This window comes from Athene noctua, chromosome 4, assembly GCF_965140245.1.
Source record: "Athene noctua chromosome 4, bAthNoc1.hap1.1, whole genome shotgun sequence".
In the NCBI taxonomy this organism is placed as follows: domain Eukaryota; kingdom Metazoa; phylum Chordata; class Aves; order Strigiformes; family Strigidae; genus Athene; species Athene noctua.
Window position 1 is genome coordinate 49,649,281 of NC_134040.1, and position 16,976 is coordinate 49,666,256.

Consider the following 16,976-nt stretch of genomic DNA (forward strand, 5'->3'; position numbering starts at 1 on the left):
CGTGGGGGTGCGCGCAGCGGGTCGGCGCCGCCGGCGGGTGTGCGCGGTGCGCGCCGTGCCCTCTGCCCCCTGTCCCGTCCGTGCCGGAGCCCGGATGGCCCACCTCCTGTCGTCCCCCGGCCCCCCCCTTCGGGCCTGGGGCCGGTTGGGGTCTAAGCAGCACATCTGTGCCCCAGGTGTGACTTCTTGTCACAGCACCGGGCCGGACAGCTCTTCGTGGCACACGTAGTTTGGTTTTTGTTCTCTTGTCCTTCGTGTACTTCGTTTGCAGAGATGGGCTGCGCTCTCCTCCCTTCCTTCCTTGCCCTCCCATCTGCTGTGAAAGAAGTTTCCTTGAAAGAAGAGTGGCGTTACGTTCTGTAAATCTATCTCCAAAGGGCTGAACTTAAAGGAGTGAGGTTACTGTCAATTATTTCATGCAAGTGGTAGAAACCAGACATGCAAAAAATCCTCCTGGAAACTCGTCCATCAAACACAGGAAAACCTGTTCCCTTACCCTCCCCTTTTGACCCTGTGAAGGAGGGAAAAATGAGCACTCCCCTATTTCCCACTCTTAAAAATTAAGGAGTTAGAAAGCAGACCCTTTCGAGCCTGAATTTAAAAGTGATTTTCTGCGTCAGCCTTTGTGTGCTCCTCAAACATACTTTCTGTGGTGTGCTGCAACAGCCTGTACATGGCACAGCTCCTTTTAAAGACAGGAGGGTGAGATTTTTTTTTTTTATTAACTAGATGTTTAAAATTGAGCAACTTGCATGCTGTTGTGAAGCTCCCCTTTCTGGAGCATCTCACCTTTTCCCCGCAGGGGTGGCAGATGTGGCTGATGTGGCTGTGGCTACCCCCTCCCCTGGGGCTACCCCTCTGGCTGGGGCTGACTGCTGCTGGGGGGTGCGTATGGAGCCCAGGTTTTGCAAGGTGAGCCTAGGTAGGAGTTTGTCTCAAAAAGCAAATCACAACATCGTTTCCTTGTCTCGAGGGTTTGATTTTGGAACCTTGCAAATGATTCAGTTTTGTTTTTGAAGTAGTTTGGCTGGCTCGTGTAACTGGGGGACGGCTTGCTCTCATCTGTGCCTGCACCAGACCTTGGCGTGGGATGTGGAAAGCTGATCTTTTGGCTTCTCCCCAGCAGGAATTGAACTTTCACATGGTATACATACAATTATCCTTCACCCCTATTTAGAGCTTGTGTATAGCTTGATATGACAGAGCTGATCTTAGATGCTCCTTTTACTATGTCTGTTCTGTATTATTACCGAGTCCTGTGCTTTGTTTGCTCTGGATCCTTATTTAAAAATACTCTGAGATTGCTTCTGTTATTGCATGATAAGAGCCTTGCTCTATTGGGGCCCTCTTCACAAAAGATCCTGCTCGGGGGATGCCTGCTGAGACGGGCCTTTCCCACTGTTTCATGTTTGGGTTGTCACAGGGCTGCAGCCGGTGTGGAATGAGAGCCAGTGGTGAGCAAAGCAGTGCTCCTGTGGGGTGTTTCTGCTCTGGTCTGGCCTTCGGTGGCCTTTTCTGTATGCAGTTGAGGACACTGACATACCTCAGCAGAGCCTGAGGTTTGCTGGTAGGGCCTACTCAGAGCAGCCTTGGCCCCCCAGGGCAACGAGACCTCCATTGTCGGCCCTGCCACATGCCCTGGCCTTTGCCAGTTGTCCCCTCCTGGGTCTATCAAGGACTGCAGTCGGGCCAGCTTCATGGCTTGTTCAGGCTGGCTGTGCAGCCTTCCCTTTTGGACTCTTCTGCACAACCAGGTGGTAAAGCAGAGTTCGGTTCAAGTGTAGTTTTAGGGAAATGGTTGTAGCTCAGTGGTCCATATTCCTGCATGCTAGAGGCCTGGCACAAACTCTGTCTGAGGGAATGGACAAGTCAGGTGTTGGGACCTGTGTTTTCCAGGGCCATGCAGTATCCAGAGCTCTGTCTGTCATATGAATACTTTGATGCAGTCAACATTTACTTTCTAAAATGTGTTATTTTCCTATTTACAGATTGTTATATTTATTGACCTTTATCAATTTAAATAGCCTTCAGTCCAAGTGTGAGACTGTTCAGCACCACTACCTTTGCTCGTGTCATTGCCCTGGGATAAACTTCTCAAGTCAGTAGGTGGACCTAAGTGTTTAGCTTTTTATAGCTTTGAGCATCTCCCCTGTAATTACAGTCTCTTACATTTTCCCTTCTCAACTTTTCTGTGCTCAGCTGCTTCTTAGTGTACCTGGTGCAGGCCACAGAAATGAGAACGAGTGGTGTTCATGTGGTGGAATGTGCCTTCCCCCAGGGCCTGTGTGCAAGATGCTTTCCTTTGCACACCCGCAGCAATGCGCTGGTTAAAGTAATTAACCTTGACCTGACGCTGAACTGGCTTTTTGGGAACACATATATCCACAGGTTTAATCTTTGTGTTTTTACATGGCACTTCTTTGAAATAAGGTTTGATGCAGCTGTCACACCGATAGAAATTGTCCAGCTAAACAGGATGGTAGAATGGCTAGATACACAATCTGCAGTTTACTTCACACTCTTCCATAGCCTGCCAGGGATAGATTTTTAAAAAGGCTGGGCAGGACCAGTGGGTTCAGGAAAACAAGACATCGTATGTTGACCGCCAAATGATAACCCTTAGCATTCCGTTGCCCAAACAGGGAGCAAAATGTGAATAAAAGAGAAGACATGTCTCCAGACTGAGTGGAACAGTTGTGGGATCTGAAGGTCCTTTCCTGCAGGATGTAAAATGGGCATCGAGCTAACCTACTGAGGAACAAATTGTGTCTGTTTTCCTTCTCTCCCATGACTTTCAGTGGGACTAGAGAAGGTACAAACCCATGTATTTGTCACCAGGACACTTTGATGAAGCAGCAGGAAATCCAGGCTGGGCATTGAGGAGGTAGATTTCAAGGGGAGTTCTGGTTTGAGAATAGTTTCTTCGAGAATTCAGCATGATAGCAGCTGTTTTCAAATGCCAAAAAAGCAAGGTGAAGTCATTCAGATGGAGGGAAAATGAAAATCTCAGGTGTCTTCCATCTCGATATGAAGCAGACATGGTCTGAAATTTTCACTTTCTGTGTGTTTGCTAACTGCAAAAATTATCAGCACTGATTTATTAACTTTAATGGGTATTTGCACTTGCTATGCAATAAATTCAACTAAAAGCTCACTCATGAGTAACATGTTACTGCAGATACTCTATTTTGCTCATCAGCCCAGACATCAAGCATTTTCTTCACTGGGATGATGGGAGGTGCTGGATAAACCCATTTGCCAGAGGCTTTTGTGCCTTTTTGGTGATATTTTGCTGTATACAGGAGATCCTATTTCTTGGCTGGGATAGCTCTTTACAGTTAGACAAGAACTTGTGTCCCAAAACTTCAACCTTTACCTTACTAACAATTTTGACTATAAATCTTAGGGTTTAACTGCTCCTAACTGCTTCCTTTAAGGATGCAACTGCTGTAATCACACAACCGTCAAATGCAGCTTAGTCTCCATTTATGAAAGCACTGCAAATGTGCCAGTACCTGCATTGATAGGAGCAAAGGAGGTCTGCACAACACACTTTGTGGAAGCATCAGCACTCTGCCATTACATACTGCCTCAGACATAGTGTTCTCTCTTTATCAGTACCCTCCCCCCCCCCAAGTTTCCTTCCCTGGTTTATTTTCTTACAGGCTGAGGACTGTTGTTTTCCGGTTGTCCAGAACTAGAGATATCAAGGCTGTTTGTTACACTCATACTGGTTGGACAGGAGAGATCAGTACATAGGGAAGAGCCAGGACTGTGCCTGTGCCATCCCATTTTTGAAGACAATTGGAATTAGGTCCTTTTCTGTATTGTCTCAACAAGAGGCTAATTAGTCAGCAAGCTTGAGCTCCTAGAGGATAATTAAGTTTTATAACTGTGGGTTCTCTTTGCTTGATGAGAAAGAGACAGTACCCTCAGAGTGTAAGAATGCTGCTCGGCAGCTACTGTGCTGTACCTCATAATTGATCTATTGTTTCAACAGCAGATAATTCCTTATTTCCACATAATTATCTCTTTTTAGTGCCTCACACTGTATCCTGATATTAGCTGTAATCACTAATAATTTACCCTGAAGCCAATCTGAATCTGCAAAGCACAATATTGGCCTTGGTGAGCATTTATGCTTTCAGATAAAATTCTCTTTTGTTGTTGTGAAGAGGAACCAAGCCATTGTAGTTACATGCTTTTTTGGATGAGGGTGTTGAACTGGATATAAACTTGTTTGGTTTTGTTGCTGTTCATTTATGTTAATAACTGACTACTGCCAAAAGACAAAAAGAACTACTGCTGAATCCTGTTTCTGTGTTTTTGCCCATAGAGGCATTGTATTTATTTGGTTTCAGGGTATCGTATTACTCAAGAAGTGGTGCATGATGCTTTAGATTCTGAATGCCTGTTGGCCCTTGCCTGTACAGAGTTAGCTTTTGTGAGCTTGAAAGCCTCCGGCCCTATTTTATAAAATTACTGCTCACTCATACTTTGAGCTTGATTTTCCTCAGAATGACTTCCTTCAAGTTACTGTTGATTTATAACAGGTTCTATTGGTGATGGGAGAAGTGAATCATACTCTGCATGTGTTGCTTTTAGGAGACTAGCAGTGAGACATTACATAATGCCAGGTTTGGTTTGCCTTTTTCTTTTACAGCCTTCCTGCTCTGCTTTCAGCATTTGCTGCCTGAAGAACCAATGAGCTGCTCTGGGCATACAGCTGAGGCCTCACAACTGTGCTGTTTTGAGCCTAAATCCCTTAAGGTTGTAGAGTGAGGCTGGAAGGGACCTCTGAAGGTCATCTTGTCCACCCACCCCCCCCTCAAGCAGTGACACCTAAAACCATTTGTCCTGTAGCATGTCCAGATGCCTTTTCAATATCTCCAATAATGGAGACTCCACAGCCTCTCTGGGCAACCTCTGCTAATGCTCTGTCACCCTCACAGTAAAGAATTATTCCTGATGTTGAGAGGGAACATCCTATGTTTCAGTTTATGCCTCTTGCTCCTGGTCCTCTCACTGGGCACCACTGAAAAAAGCCTGCCTCCATCTTCTTTGCACCCTCCCTTAAGGTATTTATATATATTAGCAAGATCCACCCCACCCCCAAATCTTTTTCCAAGCTGAACAGTCCCAGCTCTCTCAGCCTTTCCTCATAGCAGATATGCTGCAGTCCATATTAGTGATTCTTTACTGGACTCTATCCAGTATGTCTGTGGCTGTCTTGTTCTGGTGAACCCTGAACTGGACACAGCACTCGGGTGTGGCCTCAGCAGTGCTGAGTAAAGGGGAAGGATCACCTCCCTCAGTCTGCTGGCAACACTCCTCCTCATGCAGCCCCAGATACCATTAGCTTTCAGTGCCACAAGGCCACTCTGCTGGCTTATTGTCAACTTGGTGTCAACTGGGATCCCCAGGGCCTTTTTCTGCAAAGCTGCTCTCCAGCCAGACACCCCCTAGCATCCACTGGTGCCTGGGGTTGTTTCTCCCCAAGTGCAGGACTTTGCATTAAGCCTTCATGAGGTGCCTGTCACCCCATTTCTCCAGCATGTCAAAGTCCCTCTGGATGGCAACACAACCCTCTGGCATATCAGCCGCTCATTTGGTGCCACCTGCAAACTTGCTGAGAGTACTCTCTGGCCCATCATCCGGATCGTTAATGAAGATGTTGAACAGGACTGGATCCAGTATTGATCCCTGGGGTACACCACTTGTCACCACCTCCAGCTAGACTTTCTGCTGCTGATCACCACACACCAGACACAGTCACTGGGCCAGTTTTCAATCCACCTCACTGTCTACTTTTAGTAGTCTGCCCAGGTTTTCCCTGCCCTTCCTTTCCTTCAAGCCCGTCTTCGACATACCTTGTCAGATACAATTTCAGCTGGCCTTTGGCTGTCATAACCTCGCCTCCAGCTGCTCAGTGTTTCTGTGTTCCTCCCAGGTTACCCATCATGGCTTCCACCCTCTGTAATGCTTACTTCTTCTGTCTGAACTTTGCCAAGAGCTCCACGTTTATCCACACAGGCCTCCTGGCACTTTTGCCTTACTTGGTATTTGTTGGGATTGAACCCTTGAGCTTTGAGGAAGTGACCCTTGAATACTAAGCAGCTTTTTTGAGCTCCTCTTCCCTTCAGGGCCTTGCCCCGTAGGATACTTCTAAGCAGATATTTGAAGAGTCCAAAGCCTTTTCACCTGAAGTCCAGGGTTGTGAGCATGCTTCTGACCTTCCCTCTTTGCCTTTAGGATCCTGAACTCCACTATCCCATGGTCACTGCAGCAAGGCAGCTTTTGACCTTCATATCCCCAAGCAACCCCTCCTTGTAGGAAAGTATGAGGTCCAGCAGAACTCCTCTCCTTCAGTTTCTCTGTCACTTGGGTCAGGAAGGTGTCAGTGCACTCCAGGAACCTCCTGGATTGCTTATGCTCTGCTATGTTACCCTTCCTTCATGTCAGGGTGGTTGGAGTCCCCCATGAGGACCAGGGTCTGCAAACATGAGGCTGCTTACAGCTCTCTGTGGAAGGCTTCATCCACTTGTTTTTCCACCCACTACAGTGTCACCCTTACCTGTTTTCTCTTTAATCCTCACCCATAAGCTCTTGCCTGGCTCCTCATCCATCCCCAGGCAAATCTCCACATATTCCAGCATATCTTTCCTATAGAGTCTGTATCCCTCCATTGCAGCACTCCAAGTGTTGCAAGTCATTGGAGCCACCTCACCGTGTCTCTGTGATCCCAATAGGACTGTAACCTTTCAACTGCACACAGGTCTTTTTCACCATGTTTATTCCCCACACTGTGTTCATAAGCATTACATGTACTTCACAGACACGCCCTAACATGCTTCTTTACCAGAAAGGGTCTGGGGGGATTTCTCTGTGGTGGTACCTCATGGGTGCATCCTTTCTTACATACAAATGCTGGAAATGACCCTGCTTAAGCCTCATTTTTTGTTGACTTTGTGATACCTTCCTGTCATATCAACACAGGCCCTTTGCTTATCAACCCTGTCCATCATTCTCACAGGGCTCTTGGTAGCTCTGTCCCTGCCCTGCCATACCTAGTTTTAAGCCATCCTTACAAGGTCAGCCATCCTTTTGGCAAATACACCAGTGAGGTGAGGTGGATCCCTGCTCTCCCAAGCAGATGCTGCTCCACAGGCAGGATCCCATGGTCAACCCAAAACCCTGTCACCAGCACCAGTTCTGCAGCCAAGTGTTGACCTGCACTGAGGAGAACATCACCAGGGACCCCAAGCCTTTGACTGCCATCCCCAGATGTCTGTAGTCACTTGACACTCTCCAGGTTACCTCTGATGCCCAGATAGAAGAATAGCTGGGGTAGCCATCAGAAGGTTGGATAAACCCAGGCAGTCCCTCCACAGCATCCCAGATCTGGGCCCCCAGCAGGCAGCAAACCTCTCTAGATGATAGGTCAGGTTGGTAGGTGGGTACCTCTGTCCCCTGCATCAAGGAATCACCCATTGCAAACACACCTTCATAGAGATCCTGTGTAGTTTAGAGTCTGGTGGCCCATATCTTTTGCTTACAGGCACATCTGGTTCCTCTTAATAAGTGTGGTCAACCTATTTTGTGGTTATAAGCCTTTAGGTGCAGCAGGAATTTTTCTTTTGTGCCAGAAGTCACCTACTTCTATCTTTCTCCTTCTCTAGAAGTTTCACTTACCTTGATGGTGGGGGTGGAGACGGCTGCTCCTCTATTGCAGATGGGGGCTGAGGCTCTTCAAGTTGCTGAGTCTCAGAGAAGATTCTGTCTGTCTCCCGTGAACTTTCTGTAATGCTGCGCAGCCTTCTCACTTCCTCCTATAACTCCTTCACTTGGCACCACAGCTCCTCTACGACAACTTACCTCCTGCAGGACAGAGCACCATCTTGCCCAGCTTCAGAGAATGGCCCTAGGCACCCCTTGCAGCCTGGGGCTTGGAGGCCTGTGCTCATCATCCAAAGCCCCACCTGCATCAAGACCTCTACCCAAGCAGCGGCAGCAGCTCCAACATCTGCTAGGGGAACTGCCCTGTAGTGTATTGCTACCATATCTGAGTCTGTTTCCACTGGAACAGAACAAGCTGAGTCCGCCATCCCCCTTCACAGTAAACTTCTGTACTCAGGAATGGTGCTTTGTGCCTGGCTCTTACATGGACCTCACCCAAGCACTGGCTAAAAGGTGCTTGACCCTCCCTAATTAGCATGCAGCTGCACCCTGGGTCAAGGGCAGCCGATCATGCTCGCTAAAAGCTGCTAGAGCTTTCTCAGGCCCATTGCCCCATGACTCCCCTTACCTTGTCCTTACTTAGCAACAGCAGCACTTTAAAGTTTCTTCAAGGGTTCTCAGGTGTTCCCCAGTGATCATCAACCTTGTCCCCAAAAGGTCCAGAAGGTGCCAAAGCAGAACCCAGAGACTGCTGTACAGAAACCTTGGTTGGCTGCCTCTGGGACCTCCGCTTGTGCCTTTGCCGAAGTTGTACAGGCGGTTACGTACAGGGCTCAGCTGTTGCTTTCTTGGATTTACCTGTCATTTAGGTTGGAAACAGCATAAAAATAATAGGTATTGCTTCAGCACTCTTTTATATCTGTCTCATGCTTCAGTTCTGAACAAGGAGGTAACACCATCTTTTCAGCATATGATCACCAGTTGTCCCATAGAGGGCTGTCTGCCCTTGATGTGATACCCCAGTGCACACAATAAAGACTCACATTCCTGACCTGGCAGCATGGCTATTTCTGAGCATTGAGATCTCTGTGCTGAATGATAGAGGGGCCCATTCCTGCTGGAATGTTAGCCCGAGTCCCTTGGATGATTTTAATAAAAGTTGTGAGGAGTTTACATCTTCAGGAGGCATCTTGCATGCATATCAGCAGCCCAATGATGAGCCCACAGTGTTGAAAGAGTACAAAATGTAAGCATTTCTTTTGCAAGTGTTCATAAAATGGCATAGAGGGGTTTTGGTTTGCAAGGGTTTTCTTTTTGCTTAATTTAATCCATGCAAGCAAACACCCTCCATCAGTTAATAATTTTTCCTTTGATTTTTAGGTTCAAATAAACCAAAATCTCAAAGCAGAACTCATTAAAGTAGATTGAGTTTCATCTCCTCTTTGCCATCAAACGCATACGTTATGCAGCTGGAGCTGGTCTCCTAGGGCTGGATTCTGAGTTTACCTTTCATCCACAGTTTACTTGGTATGTTGCCACACACTGCCTCAAAAGGGAAAGGAGCTGTGATTGAAACAGCTTGTTTGCATCGCTTGCGAGCTGTGGCGCGGAAAATTTAAGCCGTTGCTGACCAAAGGCCCTTCTGGGCAAATGCTGCTTGGACGGGCTGATCCTGGCAGTCGCCGAGACAAAAAGGAAATGTAAAGCTCCTCTGGCATTTCCAACCTGAGCCATTATAAAACTTGGTAGGGCAGCCATGTGTCTGGAAGCGTGCCTGTCTTGCCAGTAGGGAAGAATGGTGACATTGTCTGAAAGTTCAGTCAGGAGTTCATCTTCTACCTTGTTTTTCAGACGTCCCTACTTTGGAAAATACCATTTAAAGCTTCCCTTAAATAGCAAAACGTAGTGTCAATCATGAGGCTTGGGGAATGAAGTATGGCAGAGATTTCTTAGAACTAGTCTGGTTTATGGGCCCTGGCTGTGGGAGACAAAAGGCAGGGCAGCGGGCATAGATTTTACATAGTGGTGACTGCAGTAAAAAAAAGAAAGAATGGCTTAGGTTGTACCTGCAGAAATCCCCTTAGTGACAGCCATCAGACAGCAGCTTCACCAGTGGCTCTGTGGCACCCTCCCTCCTATTTGAAAATGCCCTCATCCAGGTTTTTTTTTTTTTTCCCCTGAATTGTTCCCCATTTTCTTTGGTGATTTTTTTGAACCCTTAGGGAATACTGTGAGGAACCGAAGATGTTTGTTTTCTACAACACTGCTCTACAAATCTAAAAGTGCTTTGACAAATTCCATCTGAGCTTTCCTTTTTGAACAGAATAGAAAGAGAAGATGGTTGTGGGAAGAGTGTACTGCTGCTGGTCTTGATGCAGCCCTCTCCAGAGGGCTCCTGCTCCTCCTCCGTAGTTGCTAAATAGGCCTTGGGATTTCTCTGTTTCAAAACAAACTTAAAAACGCCTCCTTCCTTCCCATCAAAACATTGCTTTGCCTTCTCTTTTTGCAATTTTTTGCAAGTCCATGTTTTTAACTGCCAGGTTTCTTTAAAATGTTTGGAAAAATTCTTCAGAAAATCAACACTAAAATGAGGTCAACTTTGTTTGCAGTCCCAGGAAAAATCTGGTTGGAGGAAAAGAAGTGGCAAGTGTGTGATGTACACGAGCCTGCCTGAACGATGCTGCCAAAATATATCACAGACTTGCCTTTGTAGCAGGTTGTGGGAGTTAGCCCTGGGTGAGTCATAGACAAATGGCAAGGGCCCTCTTCATCTCCCAGCCTGAATAAAATTACCTTTTTTCCGAATTTAGGTCTGTTGGCTGGCTTTTACACAAGTCAAATACACTGCTTGTTAAAGGTGCAATATCTTATGCTTACCTGTGGCATATTTATGTTTGATACTAACACATTTCTCATGGGGGAACACTTTTAATGTATATTAGTATTCATTCCATAGAAGTCAAGTTTGTTGCTTCAAATACACTCGCTTATATAGATGTTGAAATTTGAAACTATATTCCCAAACATCTTTTTCCCAGTCATTTAACTTGAAAAAGATCAAACATTGTCTCACAAGTCTGTCAAGCTATTTCCACTAACCAGACTACAACATGATTTACTTTCTCCAGGTCAAAACAGTTGATTGTAACCCACCAGGTCCTCTCTTTACTGCTATCACATCAGGTTGTGCTTTGGCAAGTTGAAAAGATGGAAAGCTAAGCATTGATTTCCAGTAGCAAGGCAGTCATGGGAAATTTTACTCTCTAAAGCACAGAAACACAGTCCTCTTAGAACTGTTATGTGGCACAGAAATAATGTAAAATTGTAAAAGTAGTTTATCCCTGCTGCTTTTTTCTTCTCAGATGTAAGCAACACTTTAGGCATTTACCTCTGTCATAAATTTCCAGACTGCTTTACTGGCATGGGGTGAGGAAAGAGTTAAGCTAAGAGAAAGCCCCAGATGCTAAAATTAACATCCATCCCTCCACCCCCCACCTCCCCTCAGCCCACAGCTTTGAAATTTCTAATCACAACTTGCAGTTAGACAATTTCTATTAGCAGTGCAAACTGCAGTTTTGATCATTTGAAATCACAGATGGCTGGCTGGAGCTCGGAGGAATTCAGTCTCCTTCCTCTCTTCCTTCTGCTTTGTCTTCCTCCCCCGCCCAGAAAAGTCTGTTTTCAGGTCATCTGTAAGATTATATTATTTCTTGCTAAAGCTGAAGCAGATTTGGCTGCTGGTCGCTGAAAATACTTACAAGGTCTGCAGAAATGTGTGTGGTGATTAAGCTCTATTGGAATTACCCAACTTGTCCAGAATACCTACGGATTTGTGTGCAAAATAAAGTAAGTAGTTTTTAGGGCTCTCTAGTCCTAGAAATCTTGTTAATTGTTTATGAAATTATCTATATTTAAAAAAACCCCCCCACACCAGAAAAACAACTCACAATCAAAACAGAAGAGGTTTTTATTACTGCCATGAATGATTTCAGTGGTCCTATTTACAATGCAGTTGTATTGGCACAGCTGAACTGCAACTGGAGGCAGAGGAAAATCAGGAACTGTTATGAGCTTGTTCTGCCGGTGGATAATACGTTCCTGTAACTGCATCTTTTGTCTGCAGGAGGGATGTTTTGTTGTAGGTGCGAAGCCTAAAAAAAAAAAAAAAAATCGATTATTGTGCACCCTACACAAATGCACCCCCCCCCCCAACCAAAAAGTATTTCTAGCTAGTTAGCTGTCTGCCCCAATTACTGCAGACACGAAACTGCTTTGGAAAACTGTAGCCTCCAGCACTCAGCAGCCTAAAACTTCTCTAGGGAAACTGAAAGTCCCTCTTTAAGTAAAGTTAGCTATGAACTTGGATCAAAAAGAGAGGTCTTTATGAGATGAGTTAAATTTTATGGACCAAGTCAGGGTATTTTTAATGGGTAAGCATGTGATTCTTTTAATGCCTCTCACAAGTGAAAACCTCACACCAAAGTTTTGACTCTCTAATTTCAGAGCAAGATTCAACCTGCAGCTTGTGACCTCACTCACAGGAGATGTCAAAACAAAGACAATGTGTTGACTTGGCTCACTTCTCCTTTACTAACTTTTCAACTGTTCTTTAAGGGATTTCAGTGCAGCCAGTTGACCTTCCAGTGGAGATTAAGAAACCTGAGGAACTGTTTGACCAGTGGTTTAAGAACTCCCGAAGTGACCACAAAAAATCCCACCACCACCCTGGAGCTAATGTTTAATTTTAAATCGGGGAAACAGAAGCAGAAAGCTAGGGTGAGTTAGTTTATGGTGACTGTCACAGCTTCAGCAGTTTCTCCAGTTGTGCCTTTCGGGCTCAGTATCTTTACTGCTGATGGGAGTCTTGACGTTGCTTTTCTGCGATGCACAGGTTTTGTCATCTTGATCTGAGCAGAGAGAAGAGAGTCCGGTTCCTCCCTGGTCTTCACCTGACTTCAATGTGCTGGATTTCAGGTAGCTGTGCTGGCCATCCTGGTTCTCATCCTCTCTCTGCAGTGGCTCCCTTCACAAAACGTGAAGCACTTCATACATGTAGATGCTGGCATTTTTTTTTAAATGGCGTGCATTTATCTGATTAAGAGCTATGTAAATTTAGATGCAAACTCATTTCAGCCCTCAGGGTGCTTGGCGAGTTGCCTGGTGTGCTCTCGGTGCTGGAAAAGTCTGTGCACCACTGTTGCTCCAAGGGAAACTTTCAAGCGTGTCATTCCTCTTCTTTTTTTCCTTATAAAGGTTATTGTGCCTCAGCCCTCATTAAATTACCTCCCTAGTTTAGAAAGGAAAGGTTATTTTTCCCTCTCTCTTCCTCTTGGCAACTCAAGAAGAGTTGCCATCACTGCTCACTAAAAATGTCCCTTGCAGGGCCACTGGTATTTAAGGGTGCTCCAGGGATGCTCCTGAGCTCTCTGCTGGGGTCACTGACCAGTTGAGGCAGTACAGGGACAACCTAAAAAGGGATCAGGGAAACTTAAAATATCTTTTCTGGGCCCAGAGACCTGTGAACCCATTTGTAGTGTAAATGGGGTGGGAATGTTTGGCAGTCACCACAGGGAAAAAAAGGTGCCTTGAGGGTGCTCACTTTGGCCTGATATTTTTCATGTGTTTTCTCCAGTGATTTGAGGGGTGGCTAATTACTCTCTTTCCTGAAAAACCAAGAAAGGACCATTAATATTTCATATTAGGAGACATTGTCAGGCTAAATATAGCTACTGCTTATTTCTGACAAGCGTGCAGCGAGGAGCTCACTGTCTACCAGCTCTTGGTGCTCAGCGCTGGTCCCCCTGGCTTTGGCCTCTGCACTGGCTTGGCCAAGCTTTGGGTCTGGTCCTAACCTCACCGTTTTTCTCCATGTATATATTTCACCTTGTGCAATGTCAAGCGCTCGTGCACACCTTTAGTTGCCATCTTCTCCAGGTGTGGACTGAGGGACCATAGCTGATACCGTGTTGGATGTTACCCAGTTAGCATTACCTGGTACATAGCAACTGACAATCCGCAGGCTCAGTTAAACAAACAAAAAATCACCCATCCTTTCCTCTGCACAGGCCTGGAGAAACGCCTTTTTTGGGGCTCTTGAGTTGTAGGGTGGGAAGGCTACACTCTCCGATATGGGGTCCACCAGCTCAAGCCCTGTCTGTCCCCCCCGCATACCGGAGGGGACAAAATATTTCACCTGCGTCTGCAGTTTTGGCTGCTTTCTTCCATCAGTGCGGGGGTGCAGCCCTCATCGCTGCTGTCCTAATTTCCCAGGGCTTTACACTTCCTTTGGAAGCGCTGATGGCTCTGGAAATAGTGGGTGATCCGGCCTTGGGGAACCAGCCCAGCCCACACGGAAACCTGTAGTGCCTGATGGGAGGATAATGAGATGCTAATGAAGCCCCCGAGGGAATGAGCTGAGGGGGGAGGCTGTAAACGTGCATCCTTCTTTCCCCTTCAGCTTCACAGGCAGCCCCATTTACGGTGGTAGGAGTGTCATCAGGATCACCCCGGGGGTTAAAAAAGAAATGCAAAAATGAGGAAATGCGCATCAATTGGTGGTTCAAGCCACGGTTCTGTTTAGAGGAACATAGTTTCATATCTTCCCAAGCAGAGTCTCCCTCTTGTCAAGTGAGGAACCATTAACAGGGATTTTTCAGCCCACAGCGATACTCAGCCATTTGGGGGCTGATTGGAAGTGATTTTGAGTCTGTTCAGCACTCTGTATGTGGCCCCAGTCACCTTGGGTCATTACAGTGACAGGCTGGAAACCTTGTGTAGGGGTATGCCAAGCCAGTACAGCCTCTCTTTTCTTCATGGAGAAGCATTTGTTTTATAAAAAATCTAATATAAAAGGGGTTTCTGTTCAGCACTGAGAGGCTTGACGTTTATTTGCCACTTAAAACCTGCTTGGCTGTAAGTGGGACTTGAGTGTGGTTTTATGCCTCGTGCAGGTTCTGTGCTATTTGTGTCCATTAAAAACTCCTGTAAATTGATAAAGAAAAATATCTCTTCTACAGTTTCCCTTAATTCTGTGAAAGCACTCTGAATCTTCATTTAGTTCAGAGCTGCTGCTGTTATTTATAATAAACTGATTGTTTTTATTGTGAATTTTGTTTATTTTCTCTGATTCAGCATGTTGCCTTATTTCCTGTAAATACAGCATAAACTGTTGTGTTAACAAACTGGTCCTTATAAAATAGCCTGCTAGCATTTGGCCAGTATCCACCTGTTGCAGATTTCACAAGAGCTCACAGAAGGAACTCAAAGTTGTAAATAACTTTCCCATGGATTTACCCTTCAGGGTTGAATTGTTTTGCCTAAGTGATTTAATACTGTCAAGAGATTTGCAGCCAGAGTAATGGTAGGCAGCAGCAGAATAATTAGAATAACCTTTTCAATCAGATCATCTTCTACATTTGAAAGCATGTGGTGGAATCTGTTGTATTTAAAATAAATTTTAGAATCTTGCCTCTGCTTTGTTTTTAATTTCAAATTTACAAGTTTCTTGACACATTGTTACTGGTGAGTGAGGCTGCACTAGGGCCAGAACCCCCTTTTTTCTGTTGTGTAGCGAAGTGTTTTGCTTTAAATTGTGTGATTTTTATAATCACTGCTACCAGTGGAAGCAGGTGTTTCTCAATACAGTAGGCCATGCAGAAATTTTCTGTCACTTACGTGGCCTGTAGTCAATTTATGCTTTGCAAAGGCTGTCACTGGGTTTGCCGCATTTTTCCTCCTTTGAAACACATTTCCTAAATCTCTAAAATTAGAGATGTGCCCTCAAGTTTTGTGGGTCTAACGTATTTTCAGAGTGAGTAGACCTGAGAGGAACCTTCCTGAACTCCCTGGTACATTTGCATTGCACATGTAACAGGTCACAGCTTCTGTGAGAAGCTACAAACCATACTGTGCAGAGGGAAAACATTGATCTTTTTGTCAGGCTTCAGCTTGTAAATCATTTAAATTCTCAAACAAGTGTTCCTCTGTTTTGCACAGAACTTCCTGTTGCTGCTGAGAGTACTGGGCTAAGGCTGGCATAAACCAGACTCCGAGGTTGGGACTTCTGAAAAACATTTGAATGTCAGTCTTAATGTACCTTGAAGTCAAAGGTAGAAAGGTTTTAACTTCAGCAAGCTTTGGGCCAGGGTGACCAACTTACTGAAACCCCCTTTATATTTGCCATATTGTTCCTCTTCTCAAGGATTTTTCCTAAAACACCCCTACGTTCTAGTGCTGCTGAAGAGGGAGAGGTCTTACCTGATTGCCTGCCTAACAGAGAGGCAGAAAACCTCCAAGCGGCAGGACTCTCCAGCCCACATAGGTGTTGGAGACCTGGAGACGATTTTGGCCCAGCTTCATCTGAATCTGAGCCGACTGGTTTGGGTTTCCTCGCGTAGGTTTGCCAAGTACCCGATCACTGTCTGTTACAGATGAGCCTGTTCTTTCTTGCAGCTTTAGTCAACTTTGTGCTTTCTTTTGCTCAGTTTACCAGACAGGGATGGCTCAGTATTTCACCAGGCTGTCTTTGGTTTTGCAGGTAGCTGTATCCAGCTGGGTGGCAGGTGGATCCAAGGGTTACCATGAAGTTTTCAGGACCCCTGGAGAGCCAGAGGTTGTCTCTCCTTCTGGAGATGGCAATCTCTAGGGAAGCTCAAATGTGGAAAGCACATGTGCCGAAAATTCAGCCCAATCAGGTAATGTCTCTTCTTCACATCATTCATCTTAGTAAAGGCATGAGAGTATCCTCTGGTGTATTTTGATGTGAACAACTGAAGTTGTTGCATGAGAAGTTACTTTCTGCTTGAGACCTCGGAAATTAGCCTCTGAAATAAATGGTTACTTTTTTATTTGAGGGACATACCTGCAGTCAGGGCTACAGAACACACTGTACAGCATACACTGTTAGAACTTTGCTGTTGCTTGTGAAAGCATGTATGTATATTGTCTTAATTAAAGTAATTTTACAAATTGTGTGGATAATTAGTGCACATTTCTAGTGGGCACCAACTCTGCAACAGTTCTTAAAACAAGCTTCATTTTCTTGGACTGAGTTCACTAATAACAGCATTGAAATGCCGGTTGCTTTCCACTCTCACGTGAACTGTCACCACTAGCTTAGCTCAGGCCTCCCCCTGAAATAGCATATTCACAGCGAAAGCCTGACTTTGCCACCTTTTCCCATGCTGAGCCAGATTCTTCCCTGGTTCCGCAGGGTAGGCTGTAGCTGTATCAGCTGAAGCCAGATGAGGATGTGCCATGGTCAGGCACTGTCTACTTCAGGAAGAACCCCACTGACTGCA

At 45.6% G+C, this 16,976-nt stretch overlaps 1 protein-coding gene across 2 annotated transcripts in view; it reads left to right on the forward strand.

Annotated features, from left to right (window-relative positions):
• CCNI (cyclin I) overlaps positions 1-16,976 on the forward strand; it is a 34,165-nt gene that overhangs the window by 610 nt on the left and 16,579 nt on the right. The window contains exons 1-3 of one of the 2 annotated variants that reach the window (XM_074905284.1): positions 12,313-12,453; positions 12,569-12,651; positions 16,214-16,370. In XM_074905284.1, the coding sequence (XP_074761385.1) occupies positions 16,257-16,370 (114 nt within the window). In that variant the 5' untranslated portion in view covers positions 12,313-12,453; positions 12,569-12,651; positions 16,214-16,256. Of the gene's footprint in view, positions 1-12,312; positions 12,454-12,568; positions 12,652-16,213; positions 16,371-16,976 lie in introns of those variants that run through there. The other variant, XM_074905283.1, reaches the window with a different exon arrangement.